At 58.3% G+C, this 16,278-nt stretch overlaps 6 protein-coding genes across 6 annotated transcripts; 4 read left to right on the forward strand and 2 right to left on the reverse strand.

The window, feature by feature from the left end:
- Positions 1 to 654: 654 nt before the first annotated feature.
- D7B24_001023 (uncharacterized protein) lies at positions 655 to 1,822 on the forward strand (the record flags this gene model as incomplete). The annotated part of the gene is made up of 6 exons (XM_028635268.1): positions 655 to 734; positions 798 to 829; positions 890 to 965; positions 1,017 to 1,205; positions 1,273 to 1,408; positions 1,466 to 1,822. The coding sequence occupies 6 exons, from the start codon at positions 655 to 657 to the stop codon at positions 1,820 to 1,822; spliced, it is 870 nt and encodes a 289-aa protein (XP_028492156.1).
- A 61-nt stretch (positions 1,823 to 1,883) lies between these two features.
- Positions 1,884 to 3,154, reverse strand: D7B24_001024 (uncharacterized protein; the record flags this gene model as incomplete). Its single annotated transcript, XM_028635269.1, has 2 exons — positions 1,884 to 2,629; positions 2,833 to 3,154. The coding sequence occupies 2 exons, from the start codon at positions 3,152 to 3,154 to the stop codon at positions 1,884 to 1,886; spliced, it is 1,068 nt and encodes a 355-aa protein (XP_028492157.1).
- A 450-nt stretch (positions 3,155 to 3,604) lies between these two features.
- D7B24_001025 (uncharacterized protein) lies at positions 3,605 to 4,729 on the forward strand (the record flags this gene model as incomplete). The annotated part of the gene is made up of 4 exons (XM_028635270.1): positions 3,605 to 3,982; positions 4,033 to 4,239; positions 4,292 to 4,441; positions 4,493 to 4,729. 4 exons carry the CDS (start codon positions 3,605 to 3,607, stop codon positions 4,727 to 4,729), a joined length of 972 nt encoding a protein of 323 aa, XP_028492158.1.
- Positions 4,730 to 8,176: 3,447 nt separating this feature from the next.
- Positions 8,177 to 10,384, forward strand: D7B24_001026 (uncharacterized protein; the record flags this gene model as incomplete). The annotated part of the gene is made up of 3 exons (XM_028635271.1): positions 8,177 to 8,181; positions 8,242 to 9,748; positions 9,803 to 10,384. 3 exons carry the CDS (start codon positions 8,177 to 8,179, stop codon positions 10,382 to 10,384), a joined length of 2,094 nt encoding a protein of 697 aa, XP_028492159.1.
- An 801-nt stretch (positions 10,385 to 11,185) lies between these two features.
- D7B24_001027 (uncharacterized protein) lies at positions 11,186 to 11,923 on the reverse strand (the record flags this gene model as incomplete). The annotated part of the gene is made up of 1 exon (XM_028635272.1): positions 11,186 to 11,923. The coding sequence occupies one exon, from the start codon at positions 11,921 to 11,923 to the stop codon at positions 11,186 to 11,188; it is 738 nt and encodes a 245-aa protein (XP_028492160.1).
- Positions 11,924 to 12,632: 709 nt separating this feature from the next.
- Positions 12,633 to 16,193, forward strand: APL5 (AP-3 complex subunit delta; the record flags this gene model as incomplete). The annotated part of the gene is made up of 5 exons (XM_028635273.1): positions 12,633 to 12,667; positions 12,712 to 12,830; positions 12,928 to 13,124; positions 13,265 to 13,871; positions 13,930 to 16,193. 5 exons carry the CDS (start codon positions 12,633 to 12,635, stop codon positions 16,191 to 16,193), a joined length of 3,222 nt encoding a protein of 1,073 aa, XP_028492161.1.
- Between the last annotated feature and the right edge of the window lie 85 nt (positions 16,194 to 16,278).

Consider the following 16,278-nt stretch of genomic DNA (forward strand, 5'->3'; position numbering starts at 1 on the left):
CGTCGTGCGATGGGTTTCGGTGCCTCCGGTTCGGTACCCAGAGCAAGCATCTGGGTGAGGCACACTCACAAAGCAACCCATGATGCGCAGCATTCCTCTGCACGATGCTTCTGTCCAACAAGCATCGAGAACCCAACCACCTCATCAAGCCGATCTACCGTCCCAAACGGCAAAGATGATTGTCCACAACCGGACGAAAAGATTGTGATCTGCCTATCTTGGCAAGCTAGACACACCAGCAGCCGGGTCCAGGTCGGCTCACGTATGGTCCGCCCGCCCAGCCTGGCAGGACCCTGTAAATCCCACCGGCCTCGGCGCCGCGAGTGTTAATGACATCAGCCGCCCGGCCCGCTTTAACTTACAATTCTTCTTCGTGCTGAGGGCTCGTGGAGACTGTGCCGCAGGGGGGGTAAAATCGGTTTGCCCGCCAACAAGCGAGTGATCGCCCGACTCCAGTGATGGGCCCGAGGACAAACGCAGATTCGTCCAATCCATGCACCAGGTCGCGACGGTAGGAGATATCTGCACTGGATCTATTCAACGACCTGTTCAAGCTGTTTTCCATCTGGCACCAAGAACTCACCTGGCCTGCTTGACCAATTCGCTGGGGACCGCCTTTCTGTACGTGGACGGCATCGTGATTCATTCTCAATCATGTCAGCCTCTGTTTCCATCACTTCCATCGTGAACCTGCGCGATGTGGGTGCGACAGTCAATAACTTCCTGGGCGCGAGGTACTACTAGGCCCTGAAATGCATGGTGGCACAAGACTGACTGCCCAACACCAGACGACTCAGAGAGGGCCTGCTTTTTCGCTCAGCTCGACCTGGTACAGACAGCCTAAAAGTGAGACTTCTCCTGCATGTCCGTATATGCTGAGATCAGCTAGATGAGGCTTCCTCCGAGGACAGGGCTCGTTTGAAAGATGACATTGGTATCAAGACGGTCGTGGATCTACGTTCCAAGTTCGTTCCGTCCTGACGATCTCGATCCCACACACAGCTAAGGACTACCAGGACCGAGCATCTGAGGCAGATGCAAAAGCGTCAACCACTACACCAGCCTGGTCTCCCAGCCGCCATCCAGACAAATGATGAACTAGCTCAGAGCGCCATGATTCCTGGTCTGCACTACGTTAATGTCAGTCTAGCGGGGAAAGGACTGCAGCGGCATCTCGCATGGCAGCTGTCGTGGTGGAATCTATTGTTAGTGTCCCTCCACCAGAGACCAAACGAAGACATGTCTGGAGCTAACCCACAGCCTCGATAAAAGCCAACTCATATTCTACCACATAATCGGTCAACGTGTCAAGGGTATGGCCATCATGGGTCGTGAAGTCTTTCAAGTGCGGGGCCTTGTTGGGCTCGGGCTTGATACCCTCGACTACTGCCATGGCGAGACCGTTCAGGTCCGTAGTTCTTGGTCTCCATACATAACATAAAACTGTTGATTGACACCCTGATAGGTCCTTCGAACGTTTCTCGATCAGCAGTCTCTCCCGTCTCTTGTCCACTGTACGCAAGGGAAGGACAGAACCGGGTTAATCGTCGCACTCGTTCTCATGATCTTGGATGTTCCGATCCCGGCCATTGAGCATGATTATGCGCTGACGGACGCGGCACTCAATGCGGACCCGGACGTGCGGTTCAAGGAGATACAAGAGATTGGCCTCTCAAAGAGTTGGGGATGTACGGACCCAAACATGATCAAGGCGATTGCAGAACATATAACAACCCAATACGGTGGACTGGACCAATATCTAGATCTTATAGGGTTTGGCCAGGACCAGAGGGACAGGCTGAGAGAACTCCTGCTGTACTGAACACTGTAGGCGCAATCGTGGGCGTACGATGCTTTTACGGATTTTTGTATTGGATATGAGCTCATATCTTCTTGAATTTACCCTGCATCCAGCAGCGGTACATCCTCAACTTGCGGGCGCGGTTTACGAGCATCCGCCTGTCAACACCGAGATCCTCGATCTCGAACAGCTCCTTTGTGGCAGCTTCACCTTCCTTCTCAACAACACCCTTCCAGATGGTCCTCAGCTCGTCGAGCTCGAAAAAGTACACACGTGTCCCATCACCCCGCACGTAGAAGTTTTCGTCCAGGTAACGACCCTTCTTGAACCTGACCTGGGCGAGATCACCTCTTCCATAGTCTCGGAAGCAGACCTGGCCACCAGGCTTCAGCAGGCGGTGGACGTTCTCAACAGCCTTCTGCCACTGATTGGGGTTCAGCGCCGAAAAGATGAAAACAAGAATGGCAACGTCGACAGACTCCTCGCCCAGGCCTGGGGGAAGTTCGTCGCTTGTCACATCCCACACATCAGCCTGCATGTGCTTCGTGTCGTACTCCTCGTGGCCCCGCATGACATCGACGGCCTTTTTGGAATAGTCGCAAGCATGGACCTTGAGTGCGGTGTTCTTGTTATTCGCCAAGACGGGGAACGCCGTGTTGCCGGCACCGGCACCAATTTCCAGAATCACCGCAGGGCCGGCATCCTCCTTGGTCACTTCACCAAGGATAGGAAATTCCTGCTGCAGCCACTTGCGATTCTTGAAGAAATTGGCAGTATTGTTCTTGTAGAACAGATCCCACATACGAGCTGGGTTGGCATTGAGCCTATCTGTTGTCTGGTTAGTTCAGGTCCAAGACAGAGCAGCTCGATGAAAAGAGTAATCAAGAGGTTTGTAACATCAGATGGGAGCGAAAGACTATAACATATGCAGTCTCATCACAAAGATTCAGGTGAACTATGCGTAATTGGTGGGATCATCATGAAACCAGGGATTGTTTTGGGGTGATTGGAAAAAAAAAAAGGAGACTCACTCTTGTCAAAGTCAGAGACTGGAGACTGACGCTGCATCTCGTACTGCTCTTCAGCATACTCCTTGTATGCATCGTCAGTCTCGACATGGTCCCATGCATTGAACTCGTAGACGTTGTCCCCCTCGTTGAAGAGACGACTGCCGAACTGAAACGGGTCGCTCCGCTTCAGGTTGTTCTCCGGGTCGTGAGATCTGTGAGCCGGTGGTGAATCCTGGCTCTTGGGCTGCGCATCTGGCTGGGCAAGCGCGAGGGCGGCCGTCTTCTCGACCAGGCCTGGCTCGTCTGCCGAGGCGCCAGATGCGGGAGTCAACGAAGACGCCATGACTGGTCGTAGCCTCAATCACCAGGATTGGTGAAAAGCGCAGCTGTTCCTGCGCAGGTGGCCCAGTCGCGATGTCTCGAGGCTGGGTGGAAGAAGTGAAAGGTTTGCGGTCGAGGGGAAATTTTTGGCCAACAATTTTGATCACCATCGAAAGTGGTCCGGGCTCCAAGGTGGGACTTGCCATCGGCAAGAGGAAAGTCCGTGGCCCGCGAGCCAAGGCCAATCAATCGTGGTTTCTAAAGTGGATACCATCGTGGTGTAGTATCAGGTCCAATCCAACGTGGGCCTCCTAGACTGCGAGCATCAGATTGAAGCTACCGCCACCAGACAGCTTGCCTCTTGCTAGGTACCGATTGCAACGTAAGGCGGGTTGCCATCGCATCGACCTGGACTCCACGACACCCGATCCTCAAATTCCCACGCGTCTCTAAGAGGCAGAAGTCTTGAATAATGGCGCCAGTCTTGACCAGGCCGCAAGGCCACCTCTCTCCCGCTGATGCGCTGCATCTCGCCCAGCAGGCCCCGACGATCCTCAAGAACAACCCTAGGGCTTTCGCCTCGAATCCTCTCCTCGCCCTCTTCACAGCTGCAGAGACCCCCGAGATTTGGGTCGTCTACGAGAACCTCATCCTGGCATGTTGCCGCACCGGAGACACCGAGTCGGCGTATCAGTGTCTAGAGAGGCTGGTCACTCGGTTTGGCATCGACAACGAGCGCGTCAGGGCATTCCAGGGCCTTATTAAGGAGGCGGCGGCAGACAACCAGGGCGAGATTGTACAGTTGCTGATGGAGTACGACACAATCTTGGGACCCGACAACACAAATATAGTGAGTGGGACGCTTCGGGTGGCTGGGGCCAGAAGCTAACATCGTAGCAGCCCGTCGCTAAGCGCAAGGTTGCGCTCCTAAGGTCTCTCGGCAGGACCTCTGAGGCCATCGATGCGCTGAATGCGCTACTTGATTACTCTCCTACCGATGCTGAGGCGTGGGCGGAGCTCGCTGATATCTACCTCTCTCAGGGGCTGTACTCACAATCCATCTTCGCCCTGGAGGAGGTGCTGCTGCTCTCCCCGAACGCTTGGAATGTAAGCTGCCTCAACTAAGCGGGGTATCATTCGAGTACTGACTTTTTTTCAGATGCATGCTCGTTTGGGCGAGGTCCTCTACATGGCCGCCACAGCTTCCGATGGCCCTCAGTTGAAGCGGTTGACGGAGTCGCTCAAGAGATTCTCCAGGAGTATTGAGCTCTGCGATGATTACCTACGCGGCTACTATGGCCTGAAGCTGGTACGTGGTTTTGGCGTTTGAATGTGGCGCTTCTTCTGACGAGACACATAGGTTACCGACAAGCTTTTGAAAGATGATTCCAAGTCAGCAAAACAGCCCGATGCGGATGACTGGTCCCCTCCCGACGAAGCTACAGTTCACAAGTTGAGAGAGCTGGCAACAAAGAAGCTATCGGAGATTGTGCGTCGAAAGGATGCTGGCGAGAAGTCATGGCAAGGATACAGCGAATCCGAAGTCGCGGCAGCGCGGGACCTTCTGAGCAAGGAATCGGCGGATGTGGTCCGATGATGATGCCCATCCATAGTATGGTGGAGCGTATATATCCCCGAGTGTTTGTGTGATGTGGTCGGTTAGGAGATGTACCGACACAATGCAAAAGCACTTGATATGACTGGATCTCATGTGCTTGTACGACCTTGGCACCTTAGTGGTGGATGCCGTAATTGTATCGGAAGAATAATAGCTCTGCTCGGATCAACTTGTGATGTGAGCCGGATCCTCGGAATACCTATCAAAGATAGTTGCCGTCTTCTGTGGATGGTCCGGAAGCCAAAGATGTGGCGCCCAACACAACACAACCAGACGCAACATGGCGCATGAGATCGAGAGGGTGGAGAGGTCCGGCAGCAGTGCCGGCGATAGGCAGAGATGGTCATTGGCGTAGCTTTACGTGGCCGATGATGAGAGAGAACGCGAATTGGGCAGAGACGATTCCTTCAGGCAGGCATCAGGGCCATTAGGGCTCCCGATTGGGTTTCACCGCGACTGATGGGGCAGCGCTTGTCAATGCCACTGTCAGACAACTCTCCTGGTATGTCTGAGAGGTCCAATGACGCCTGCGATGTATGCTGCCTAGTGGATCTGTTCGCTTCTAGGCTGTTCGCCCAGCGAAAGGGTTGAGCGAGGCCCACCGGCGGATGCGCTGGCCGTGAGTCAAACCCGACACGAAGACGCGGCCAACTCACGATGATACGCTGTGCTGGCTCGCCAACGTTGGAAGCCTTGGACTTCCTCGTGACTTTACCAGTTCTCGTTTGATGTTGAGTGAATTGTTCTGGGATGACCCGGTTGAAAGATGTCTGGAGAGCTGGCGAGTCGTCGGAACCTCTCTATAAAAGCTGGACAATCATGTCGCCAGCTGACCCTCTGGAGCATCGAACACGACAGCACTTACACGCGGCGTGACCCATGCTCTAGGACTAAAAGTTGCCAACCAGTTGCAGCATTCATACTCTTCGTCGTCAGGAGCACGACAAGCACACTCCATCCAAGTTGCCGACTCGGATTTGGCGGGTCATCTCGTGAAACTTTCTGCCTTCCGGGACAGGCTCTTGACCATCTCATCTCTTGGGCCACCTCATCCTCGACAGCTTGAGCAATCGGACGTGAATCCGAAAAATTATGTGGTACATGCAAAGGCACAGTGGAAAATCATCGAATCACCGAATACATATATTACCGACTTGATCTGCGGCAGCTTCTCCAGCAGTGAAAGGGAGAGAGACCTTTACCACGTGCAATTGGCCACACCAGGAACCCAGGAAACGCACATTCCCTCGCCCCCCCCCCCTCCCTTCTCCTCGCCATCGTCTGCATCACAGGGCCCGCTCAGCAGGCAGCACAGGCGCAGCCTTTTCCCGTTCCTGACGTCGGTATCAGAAAAGAGGATCCAGGCCTCGGAAGAGAGACTGCAAGACCAGGACCAACAGGCTGCGTAGCTGTCTTTGCAGCAGCACAACTTCATTGGATTTAAGGTACTCACCAGAAGGCGTGGCCTCGACCCCTCCTTCCCCCAACCCATTGCTCTGACCTCACCTCACCTTACCTCACCTGAATCCTAAGGCTCCCTCTCGCAGCTTGCCCCTCCCCCTCCCCCCTTGCCCCTTTCGGACTGGACAAGTGCGAGCCCCTCTCCAATCGCAGTCGCACCCGTTCACCACTAACACCACGGCAACGGTAGCAACAACACCATTGTCAAGGACAGGTGCCTCGAGAGAACCTTGTTTGGCTTTACCGCTTTGGTGTGCACAGTCAACATCTTCCGCTTATCGCCCATCGCCCGTCGCCTGGCACTCCCCTCTCCCACACCACGCGCACACCACCACCTGAGCTGCAGGTGATCCGCCCCAAAAGCAAAGCTGTGCCGCCTCAGGTAATCCTCCCTCCCTCCCTGCGACCTGCGCAGCCCCCCAAACCGCCTTGAGACATAAGACAACGACGTCCTCCCAATTTCCTCCTCGTCGTTGCGTCGAGCAAGCCAAGGCCAGACGACGGACGACTTCGGCTTACGGCCCGCGTCCTTTGCGGTTCGGCTCGTCTTGGATCGACACACCCAACATTCGCCTCGTGCAACGGCGGCAACCGTTTGCGAACACAAAAGGGAACGAACAGGCGGTAGCCAAACGTTCTCCACGTCAAAGGCGAGGACAGGGCCGTCCCGCAACGCAAGACCCCCCCTCAACAAAGAAACACGACGACCCTAGGGAAACCTAAACACCCAGGCCGTCTACCTCGTTGGATCGACGCCAACAACACCTGGTACGTGCCTGCTTTAGATGTGTTTCTCCATGTTGTCTCTGTGTGTTGCAGCATCGCATTGCGACACATGCCGGGCTCCCTGTCACGGCCTGTAGCATGCGCCGATGCCCAGCATGCTGATCAGCCCTGGCGAATCTGGACCCAAGTGGGCTCTGCAAAGCCTGGACACTTAAAAGCCGGCAGGGAAAAGAGGCCAAGCCGGCGGGGCAGAGGGGCAAAGGAACGCTGCGGTAACAGGGGGGGTCACGACGCAGCTGAGGGGTCTCATTCACAGACGCCCGTCAACCCTTCAAGCCCTTCGAGCAAATCCCCCCCCCCCCCCCCCGTCCCCGCCTTTAGCATGACACCGGCCGCCTGCATCACATTGCAATGGAATGCAGACTGCACTATTTGACCGCTACCTCCCAATCGATTTTGCATGCTTCTTCACAGGAACCCTCACACTGACCAAACTGTTCCTAGCAGGCTACTTGCCGCCAGCTTGTTCTTACATGTACCTTGTTGGCCATAGAACTGCGTCGTCTGACCAAAGCGTCTCGTTCCCCTTTCCCCCTCTTCGCCTCGCCTCATCCCACCTCGCCCCAACGTGCACGCTCACAACAACCTGCACATCATCACCGCCTCCTCGCCAGACTACCGAGAACCGTCATTTGGGCCGTTTTCCCGCCTTGTTACATCCAGCGCGCCTACCTTACCTTACCACCCTTTGACGACCCACAGCGTGCAACCCTTGAGCTGGGCCTTCTAAGCCTCCATCCATATCCACCCTTGGTCCATCCCTCACCGCAGGTCCGATACCCAATTGCCCCAGGGCCTTTGCGCCCAACTACGCAGCCGCTCAGGACTGGCACCACAAAACAGGGAACCCCCCGTCTCCGATCTGTGCCCGCCGCAACCCGCGATCTATCATCCTTCTCTCCAGCCTGCGCCCGCGCAACCCGCACAAGATTCTCATTTCCGCTGCCCCTCACTTCTGGACGTTGCACCAAAAAGCCGATACCGACTCCCACAACAAGACGAACGTTCGCATCGATCCTCTGGAATACCAAAGGCTCCCAACTTACAACAAAACACCCTGCACACACAGCCCTCGGACCACATACCTTGCGACAACGTTGCCGCCCTCTCGACACATCTCTGCTCCGGCTTTCTATTGATCGTCGTGGGCCAAAAGCATCTTACAAGAGTCCAGCCCCAATGTCGTAAGTCTCAATAGACAACGCATTCACGGCTGTTGGCACTCTTTGCTAACTATTACGAAGACGACGGCACACTACCATCGTAATCGAGCAAGGACACCCTACGTCCCGATCAAATTCTTTCAGCGAGGGAGAAGACTCGTCTTCCCACCAGAGTCAAGACTACAGTTCCGGCGGTGATTGGGGTGAAGAATTCCACGGCGAGATCGACCCTGAAGACTCCGCGTCGACTAGCGCTCGACCTTATCACCATTCGCGCTCGAGGTCTCGTTCTCGTTCTCGGTCTCACCACGCTGCCCCGCGGCGGCACGTTTTGCCCCACCGACCCTCAGCTCCGGGCCATTACAGGCCTGCTCCTCCCGACAGTCTGGATTCCGCAGAGGACTACGGGTCGCCGTATGGCGCCCGCGGTGGTCCCTACGGCCCTCCGGGCCCTGCCGGCGGCCATAACCCTTACTTCGGCGGACGTGGCGGCCATCAACAACCTGCGCCCCCCGGCGGATACCCCCAGAGCCATGTGGGCGGATACATGCCGAGTCCCTATGGCGGTCCTCAACAGAGCATGGTGCCCTTCGGCAATTTCCAGCAAAACCCCTTTTCGCCCATGTCGAACGGCAGTGGCCAGAGCTATTTTGAGGGCGGGCCTAGGCACCCATATCACGAGATGATGCCTTATCAACACGGAGGCTACTATGGTGGTCACGGTGGCTACCAGCAACAGATCCCGCCTCATATGCAGCAATACATGTATTCGCCACCCCCTCCTCCAGCAACCGAGGCGCCTGCTCCCCGTCCAAAAACCCCAGCGGCGCCCGAACCACCCAAGCCCGACCCAGAGAAGGAGAAGATGCAGGAGCAGCTCAAGGCTTTCCAGGCCCTCCAGGCAAAAAAGGACGAGGAGGAGAAGCGGCGCGAGTTTGAGGCCAAGATTCGAAGAGACACCGAAGAGCAGCTGAAGATTCGGGAAGACGCTCGCAGGAAAGCCACCGAGGAGGCGAAGAAGGAGTTCGAGCTCGCCAAGGCCGAGGCGGAGCGAGCCGCACGCGAGAAGATGGAAGCCGAGCGGAAACACGAGGCCGAACAAGCCAAACTCCACGCCGAAACCATGGCCAGAATCCAACGGGAGGCCAAGGAAAAGTACGAGGCAGAAATGAAGGCGGCTGCCGAGCAGAAGAAGCGGGAAGAGGACGCGCGTGCGGCAGCCGAGGCCGCTGCGCGGGCAAAATTTGAGGCCCAGCTCAAAGCTGAAGCAGAGGCCAAACTCGCTGCAGACAAGAAGGCCGCGGAAGACGCCGCAGCGAAGAAGAGGTGGGAGGAGGAAACCAAAGCCAAAGCCGAGGCTGAAGCGCGGGCCAAGCTCGAAGCTGAGACCAAGGCAGCAGAGAAGGCTGCGGCGGACGCTGCCGAGAAGAAGAAGGAAGAGGAGGCCATGAAGAAGAAGCTCACCGAGGAGGCCAAAGCCAAGTTTGAGGAAGACGCCAAGAAGACGAAAGACAAGGCGCCGATCAAGTTCAAGGATGCAGTGGGAAGGAAATTCAGCTTCCCGTTCCACCTTTGTGCAAAGTGGGAGGTATGTGGAATCCAAGATGGCGCACTTGGGCTGGTCGACTGACTGTTCGTTTAGGATATGCAAGACTTGATCAAGCAAGCCTTCCAGCACGTCGATGTCATCGGACAGCAGGTGCAAGACGGCCACTATGACCTGATCGGACCTAACGGCGACATTATCTTGCCCCAGGTCTGGGACAAGGTGCTCGAGCCGGACTGGACGATCGAGATGCGCATGTGGCCCGAGAGCAAGTCGGCGCAGATGCATGCGCAGATGCACGCGCAGCGACACGGCATGCCGCCCGGATTCCCTGGTGTGCAGATGCGACCGGGTGGTGGCCGAGATCCTCGAGAAGAACTACGTGCGCGCCTGGCGCACATGGCGGCACACGGACAGCGCCCAATGCAGATGCCCCCCGGCATGATGCCTGCCGGGGCCAGGCCCGGGGGTGGTGGCCACCACGTACCGCCACCTCCTCACATGCACCGTCCTGGCGAGCGGCCGGGTCGTGGGGCCCCGCCAGGCGTTGACGTCGTCACTGCCGAGCCGCCAAAGAGGAAGTCCAAGACCGCCGGTTCTGGATTTGCAAGCTGGGTCGCAGGAAAGCCATCGAAGAAGAAGTCAGTATTCCCGCGCCCAACTACATTATGGGGATGAGAAAAGGAAGTACTGACAACAACCAGGTCGTCGAGGAAGTGAGATGCGGACTCGACCGGTTCTGATTTTGACGGCATGCCGCTGCACAAGACCAGACTATCCATCTCCTCTCGGACGGTCTGTCAGCAGCAGTGGTCAGATTTCCTTTTTGCTTTGTCAGGCGCGGGCGCTATTTGCCACATATGATACCTTGCTGCGTTTGCCATTCAAGACTCCTCCTGCATTTAAGCCACTCTTCGGGAACGCATTATGGCGGGGGATCACTTTCTACACAGTCTGAAGCACCTGGATGCTGAGGCATGATGTATGACGGATGGAAGGGGTTAGGGGGTGGGAGAGGTTGGAAAAGCGGCGCCCTTGTTCCTTTCTCGCCAGCCAGATACATTCACCAGGATACGTCGGAGCTGGCTGGCTGTTTTGAGATTGCGCAAGGATCGGAGACTTGGGGTGTACACAGGTGGGACAGGAACGGAATAGTACAAGTGTGAAGTTGTGATTTGATGCATTGTCAATTCTGCTGGGGTTTTCTTCTTCAAAGTCCTTTGGCGTCGTCTTTTGGCGAGGCACGCGACCTACTCGCATGGTCCTCGGTTCACATGTTTGGTTGAAGAGGGTACTATACACTGGTCTATCTATGGCTGTTGCTACATAAGTTCCGCGTGGGTCTCTGTTCTACTCTATCGTCTGCTGTGCTCTGCCGTATTCTGATGTGTTTTGGTGCTGGTTTCTGTCTTCCTCTCCGCCTCTTTCACTCGATCGACGTTGCTCATGGTGGGTAAGGGCACAAGGGAGGCGCACAAATCACAGCTTCTTCGGCTGGCCGAGGATGCGCCTCGCGCGCTTCTCAAAGGCCTCGATCATGATGCCGGCGACCTTGTCCGAGACGGCGGCGCTGACGGCGGCGTAGAGGGGATTGGCGAACTGGAAGCGGATGACGAGGTCGACCTGGGTGGCGGGGTCGTGTGCGTCCTCACGCAGGGGCCGCAGCTCCCAGCGCGTGACGAGCGAGGTGAAGACGGCGCCGGCGCCGCTGCTGCTGCCGCTGCTGCCTCTAGAGGAGGAGGAGGATGAGGACGAGGAGGAGGAGGAAGGGCCCCGGGCGGGTGGCTCGAGGTCGGCGCCGCTGATGGCCTCGACGGAGCGGTCGGGGCGGCAGCGCAGGCGGCTGGTGAAGGTCTCCTCGAAGCCGCCCCAGCCGACGCGCAGGTCGGCCTCGGTCGGGGGGTGGGGCGGGCTGGGGTCGCGGGCGGTCACGCGCGACGCTGAGCAGTAGGGGACGAAGGAGGCGTAAGCGTCTATGTCGGCGACGAGGGCGTACAGGGCCTTCGGCGGGTAGGGGAGGGTGCGGGTCGCTGTGAGGGTCTGCGGCGGGGACGAGGGGAGGTTCGGCAGGGAGAAGAAGGGCCGGCTTGACGCTGCTGTTGCTGTGCGCTGCTGCACGAGGAGAGAGGAGGAAGAAGAAGAAGAGAAGGAGGTGGAGGAGGAGGACGCGAGAGGTCGGGAGAGGGGCGTCAGGAGGCGGAGGGCGGAGCGTGACATGGTGTGTCGTGGGTGGTGACAATGTTGGACGGTGGGAGGGCGAGAGAGGGAGGGAGAGAGAGAGAGCTGTCCGGGTGTTCAGGTGTTCTTCGAGACCATGGTCGTCAGGTCGGGTCACAGCGCGCCGTCAATGGCCGTCCTGGGAGGCGTCGTTGGAGAGAGGTGGTGGACAGGGAGGGTAGCAGACTGGATGCGATGCATGATGCTGCCATATCGCATTCGACTGTACTGTCCAGTAGACCGGCTCGGGCCGGGCAGGTGCCGCACGGTGCGACAAGGTGCTGCAAGAGCTGCCGCCGCACAGTCAAGCACGTTCGTCATGGCTGTGGCCGTGGCAGTGGCCGTGGCCGTGGCCGTGGCTGTAGCAGTAGCAGCCGGCGGTCATGGTCATGGTGGGGGAGGATCCACGCGTGGCATGGCACAGGCACGGCATTGCATTCTGCCTCAGCCAGCCCGACCACCGACTGACTGACTGACTTCCAGCAACCACCCTCTTCTCTCCCGAGGCACCTTTTACTTCCGCATCGCCGTCACGCGCGCAGACTTTCCCCTCCGGCTCGGGCGCGACACGGAGCTCCCACCATGTTGACAGCCCCTCCGACGACTCTCCCTCCCAACGCCTAGACCAGACTCGTCCCATCCACCTGCCCGCCCTGACGATCCCCTCGTTTCCCTGCTTGGCCCCGCGTGGGCTCGCCCGCCCGCAAACATGTATGAGCCGCTCAACCCCATGCCCTGCGCTGCGTCAGGCAGGCGCACCAACCTTCTTCGACTGACCACGGCCACAGGTTCGAAAAATCCCTTTACGACCTCATTCGAGGCCTACGAAACCACAAGGGCAACGAGCGCGAATACATCCAGAACAGCCTGAAAGAATGTCGCGCCGAGGTTCGCAGCCAGGACATGGGTGAGTCCCCCCCCCCCCCTCCCTAGGCCTCTCACAACGGCAACACAGCGAATATTCCATGGCACCAAGGGAACCAGTGCTGATGCGCAGCGGGCAGACCTCAAGGCCACGGCCCTCATGAAGCTCGTGTACCTCGAAATGGTCGGCCATGACATGTCCTGGGCCTCGTTCCACGTCCTCGAGGTCATGTCCTCGCCCAAGTACCACCAGAAGCGTGTCGGCTACCTGGCCGCTGTGCAGAGCTTCCGCCCCGACACGGAGGTTCTTATGCTGGCTACGAATCTCCTGAAGAAGGTATGACCAAAACACGCCGCCCGCGGCAGAGTGACGCCGCCGTGACAGAGAGACGCCGCCGTGACAGAGAGGCGCCGCCGTGACAGAGAGACACCGCCGACCCTGTTGCCTTGGACAGTCCACTGACGAACCATATCCAGGACCTAGCCTCGCCGCATGCGACAACCATCACGCTGCCCATGGCCACGCTGCCACACATCATCACGCCCTCCCTCGCCCTCTCCACCCTCTCCGACCTGCTGCCGCGCCTCAGCCACTCGCACCCCAACATCCGCAAGAAGGTCATCGTCACCCTGTACCGATTGGCCCTCGTCTACCCCGAGACCCTGAGGGCCGCCTGGCCCAAGATCAAGGAGCGCCTCATGAACAAGGACGAGGACCCCAGCGTCACGGCTGCCATTGTCAATGTCGTCTGCGAGCTGGGCTGGCGGAGACCCCACGACTTCTTGCCCCTGGCGCCGAGGCTGTTCGAGCTGCTCGTCGAGGGCGGCAACAACTGGATGGCCATCAAGCTGATCAAGCTGTTTGCCACCCTGACGCCGCTCGAGCCGCGGCTCGTCCGCAAGCTGCTGCCCCCGCTGACCGATCTCATCCGCACGACCCCCGCCATGTCTCTTCTCTACGAGTGCATCAACGGCATCATCCAGGGCGGCATCCTGGGAAGCGCAGACGACGGCAGCGAAGAAATCGCCACCCTCTGTGTGAACAAGCTCAGGGGCATGATCATGGTCGATGGTGATCCGAACCGTGCGTTTTCTTCTTTGACCTGAGCTTGTTTTGTTTGCGGGGGCTAACCCAAAGACAGTCAAATACGTCGCTCTCCTGGCCTTCAACAAGATTGTCTTGACCCATCCCTTCCTCGTCGCACAACAGGAGGACGTCATCCTCGAGTGCATCGATAGTCCTGACATTACCATCCGTATAAAGGCCCTCGACCTCGTCAAGGGTATGGTCAGTGGAGACAACCTCGTCTCTGTCGTGAGCCGCCTCATGAAGCAACTGCGATCGTCTACACCGCCAAAGAACCGACAGAACGCCGGTGCCCCCCTGGGGCCCGACTCGGCACCCGACTCGGAGGAAGAGGCTGAGGTCATCAACCCCAACGCAAAGGAGAAGGGCCAGGCGCCGCCACTGCCGGACGACTACCGCATCGATGTCATTGGAAGGATCCTCGACATGTGTGCCCAGAACAACTATGCGAACCTGGTCGACTTTGACTGGTACATTGATGTCTTGACACAGCTTGTTCGCATGGCGCCGGCGCCGAGGCCTGTGGGTACAGAGCTCGAATCTGCCTCGTCGTACGGAAGCTCGACGTCGGGCGACATTTCTGAAAAGATTGGCGACGAGCTGCGCAATGTCTCTGTCAAGGTCATGGCCATGAGGCGATCCGTCGTCATGGCGGCGGACCTCATCCTGACGCAGCTCAACGCCGATACGCCGCCGGGCCACTTCATCACATCGGCGTCCATCAAGTCGATTGCTTGGATTGTCGGAGAGTACCCCATCATGCTCTCTTCCACAGACGACTCCCTGACGACACTCTTACAAACAATCCCGCGGACCAACATTCCCGAGATACTCATCACCTGCCTGCAGGCTGTCGCCAAGGTCTTCGCCTTCATCGCAAGCAACGACAGACAACTGTGGACGCCAGAGTGGAAGTCCAGGATAACACTGCTCATGGCCCGCGTCATCAACATCCTCGAGCCTCTGGCCCTGCACCCAAGCCTCGAGGTGCAGGAGCGGGCCGTCGAGTTTATCGAGCTCCTCAAGCTCACGGCGGAGGCTGCGTCAGGGCACGACATATCAACAGAGGAAGCCGAGCAAGACCCCCCGCTCCTTCTTACCCAAGCGATCCCTTCGCTCTTCCAGGGTTGGGAGCTCAACTCTGTCGCGCCAGGTGCGCAGCGGAATGTCCCCATCCCCGAAGGTCTCGATCTCGACGAGCCCATTCACTCAAATCTCAATGCTTTGCTGGCGAGAGCAGACTTTTTGCCGGCCAGCACCGAAGAGGCGGACGACTTTGAGGCCTACTACCACCAACGCCCTGCACCAACAAGCGTCTCCTCTTCGGAGCCGGCTATCAACAGAATCGCAGATGTCGCGACCGAGGAGAACGTGTCGTCATACCAGCAGCCGACAGAAGACACGTACCTTGACGCTGACATCATCGCTCGCCGCAAGGTTGAGCGCCAGGAGCGCAACCGCGACGACCCCTTCTACATTGGCGGCCTTGGCTCCGGCTCCGGCTCCGGTTCCGGTGGCGCCTCGACACCCATTCACAACATTCTTCAGAGGGAAAACGGCCCGGACCTCGATATTGACTCGATTCCCATCATGCAACTGGACCTCGACAAGCTCGGCACCTCTGCGCCGACGTCCTCTTCCTCTCAGCAGCAGCATCACCTTCTCCAGCAAAGGCCACCGCCGCGGCCCCGCCAGCGCGTCGTCGTCGCCGCAGACGAGACGCTCGCAGGCACGGCGGCAGGGGCCACGAGTGGCCTCTCGACGCCCCGCGCCTACGAGTCGGAGAACAACTCGGACAGCTTCACGCGCAGCCGCGCCAAGAAGCTCCGTCAGGGCCTCCTGCACGTCGACTCGTCGCACATTGGCACCTTTAGTCTCGAAGGTGACAATGACGCCGCCAGGGCCGGGGGCGCCGGCGCCGGTGCCCAGGCGAACCCGTACGACTACGAGATACAGCAGCGCGAGGAGGCCGAGATGGCGCAGGCCGTGAAGGAGGTCGAGAGGCTGCGGCTCGAGATGCAGCGCGCCAACGAGCGCATCTCGGTCGCGCAGGGCGTCGATGCCGAGGGCACCGTCGTCAAGCGCAAGGTCAAGAAGAAGAGCAGCGCCGCGGCTGGGGACGGCACAGCCGTCAAGAAGACGACCAAGAAGAAGAAGAAGGTCGAGGGGGGAGAGACGCTGATCGAAGGAGACGCGGCGACGGGGGCAGTCGACGGAAACGGCGAGCCGGCGGTCGTGGTGGCCAAGAAGAAGAAAAAGAAGAAGGCACCGGTTGTCATAACGGACGACGCCGAGGCGCAGACGGGGGAAAGGTCGTGACATCCGGCACCCACGTAGAAGAATGGAGGCAGCCAGGCTCACGACAAAGACGTCTGTCCGGTCATGAAAACAAATGATTGACGCG

This window comes from Verticillium nonalfalfae, assembly GCF_003724135.2.
Source record: "Verticillium nonalfalfae strain VnAa140/NRRL 66861 chromosome Unknown scaffold_119, whole genome shotgun sequence".
Taxonomy (NCBI): Eukaryota; Fungi; Ascomycota; class Sordariomycetes; order Glomerellales; family Plectosphaerellaceae; genus Verticillium; species Verticillium nonalfalfae.